We start from the raw sequence: 2,162 nt of genomic DNA, 5'->3' as shown, positions 1-2,162 counted from the left end.
AAATTTTCACTTCCCCTTACTTACAGGGAAGTACATGAGGAGGAGCAAAAGAAAAGAAAAAACAACATTGTGTTGCTACTGTCTTGTTTTGTGTAATGAATTAAAGCACGAGCATCTTTTTGCTTGGTTCTCAAAAAGTCAAATAGGCTCAAGCTGAATGCAGAGGTTGCCTGAACGAGTCCAAAATAGAAAGGTTTAACCGTTAGCTAAGACACAATGACTGGTGCACTTACCACATCGGCCTCATCAGATTTGCAGTTCTTTTCTAATGCTGATGCAATCTGAAAACCACAAGCAAAATTAATCAAGACACAAAGAAGCAGATGCAGCTATTCACACTACAAACACTGTGAACACACAAAAATACCTTTAACGCGAGCTCTTCCTTCTTGTATCCCAAAAGGTCCAAATATTTCCCTCGTGCATCTTCTTCAAAGTTCACCTGAGCACATAAATCTATTGGTTACAACTTCGGTAAAAACTTGATTAAGTAATACAAGTACGACAGCTTATAAACTATTCTAGTGTCCCACCTTCAGAAAAGACCAGACGGTCTTCTCAAATTCACTCTGAGCAGCTTCAGTCTTGGTTTGGCAGTACTCAAGGAAATTTCCTGCAGTGAGTGTTGCCTGAAGTTGGTTCGATCGATCAAGGAAATCTGTTTCTGTCACAACCTGACTGATATGAACCACATGGGCAGCAGTCTGCTGGGGCTGCTGGGCCGCTGGCTTGATGTTGTCCAAAGTGACCAGTTTTCCACCAAACTGCTCACAAAAAGACAAAAGCGGATTAGAAACAAGCACACCATTTTTAAGGTGTCTATTAGATCTGTGGCCACTGACAGCGAAAGATGCTCCAACTGGTCTGCGGATCCATTTAGGGGGTTTCTTGAGAGGCGTGACGGTGCTCTGGGACGGGGCGGTCTGAGGCAGCTGTAAAGGCGGCAGCATCTTGCCAGTACCAAAAGGATCCATATTTCCAAATGAACTACTTAACTGTTGAGCCAATGAACATCAGGAGCATCAGTGTTCAAGCTTATGAGAAAGTTAGCTTGTATTGAGAGTTCAGTTGTACCTGTTCGGACTGTAAAGTAATGGCGTCGTCATTGCTTCCTCCCATGATGGAGTAGATGCTGATATGGCCATCAAAGGCAGCAGCAGACAGCACAGCTGGGTTTCTGGGACACCACTGGATGTCAAAACACCACTGAGTACTGGTAGGCAGCTCATACAGGACCTGATTGAGAAGACATCACATGTTACACCCCATAAACTTTTGGTGGCACCTCAGTGTTCTTCAAAGGACTAAGCTCTCACCTCAGCTGTGTTGGGGTTCCAGCACAGGATCCGGTTATCTTTCCCACAGCTCAGGAGCAGCTCTGGATCTGCTTCACTCCAGGCTATGGCCAAAACACCTCTGAAAGCACACATACAGACCGATGAGGACACAGAAAGACTCAAGGAGGGTAAGAGCATCTGCTGATGTTTATGTCTACCTTGTGTGGCTCTCCAGCACTTTGAGAGGGGAGGTGGCAAAGCGCAGGTCCCACATTTGGATGACGGGCATTCGGTCGTCTTCAGACGCCAGAACCAGCTGAGTGGCCACCTCTGGGTTCCAGGCCAGACCAGAGCAATGCATCTGGACCACAACACAAACTCCATCAAAATAACATGCATCATGAACCCTTACATCAGACAGTAATATCAACAAAATACTACTTCAATATGCAAGCATATCTTAGCAGTACTATAGTAATAAATAGGGCTGTCAAGCGATTAAAAGTTATAATCTAATTAATTACAAAATGGCGATTGGTGTAAATTAATTGCAAATTAATCACACATCAAATTTGTGCTAAATGAGAAAAGCATCAATCAATCAAAGGCATAACAAAAAGTAGCTTTAGAAAGAAATATTTCATTTGATTCAAGAAAGAATTTATCATTACAAAAACTTTTAGGCAAGTTAACCTTTGAGAAATTTGAGAATTTTGTTTTTTTGTTTGGTTACCAATGCCAACGTTCTTCAAATTATCTGCTTTTATGTTTTGAAAAAAGTCATACAAGTCTGAAACAACATGCAGGGGTGAACTACTGCTTTAATAGTTTATTAATATGGAAATATGATTTTTTTTTAATGAAATTATACTCTAAATAAGAAAT

General features: G+C 41.6%; 1 protein-coding gene across 1 annotated transcript in view; it reads right to left on the bottom strand.

Moving 5' to 3' along the window:
• LOC107576311 (protein transport protein Sec31A-like) overlaps positions 1 to 1,638 on the bottom strand; it is a 3,867-nt gene extending 2,229 nt beyond the window's left edge. The window contains exons 1-7 of the mRNA XM_016262511.1: positions 1,496 to 1,638; positions 1,317 to 1,416; positions 1,075 to 1,236; positions 843 to 995; positions 534 to 764; positions 368 to 442; positions 234 to 281 (exon numbers count right to left, since the gene is read on the bottom strand). Of these exons, the coding sequence (XP_016117997.1) occupies positions 234 to 281; positions 368 to 442; positions 534 to 764; positions 843 to 995; positions 1,075 to 1,236; positions 1,317 to 1,416; positions 1,496 to 1,638 (912 nt within the window). The remainder of the gene's footprint in view (positions 1 to 233; positions 282 to 367; positions 443 to 533; positions 765 to 842; positions 996 to 1,074; positions 1,237 to 1,316; positions 1,417 to 1,495) is intronic.
• Between the last annotated feature and the right edge of the window lie 524 nt (positions 1,639 to 2,162).

This window comes from Sinocyclocheilus grahami, unplaced genomic scaffold (assembly GCF_001515645.1).
Source record: "Sinocyclocheilus grahami isolate Dianchi unplaced genomic scaffold, SAMN03320097.WGS_v1.1 scaffold3482.1, whole genome shotgun sequence".
Classification (NCBI taxonomy): Eukaryota; Metazoa; Chordata; class Actinopteri; order Cypriniformes; family Cyprinidae; genus Sinocyclocheilus; species Sinocyclocheilus grahami.
This window is presented reverse-complemented; position numbering and strand designations above follow the sequence as displayed.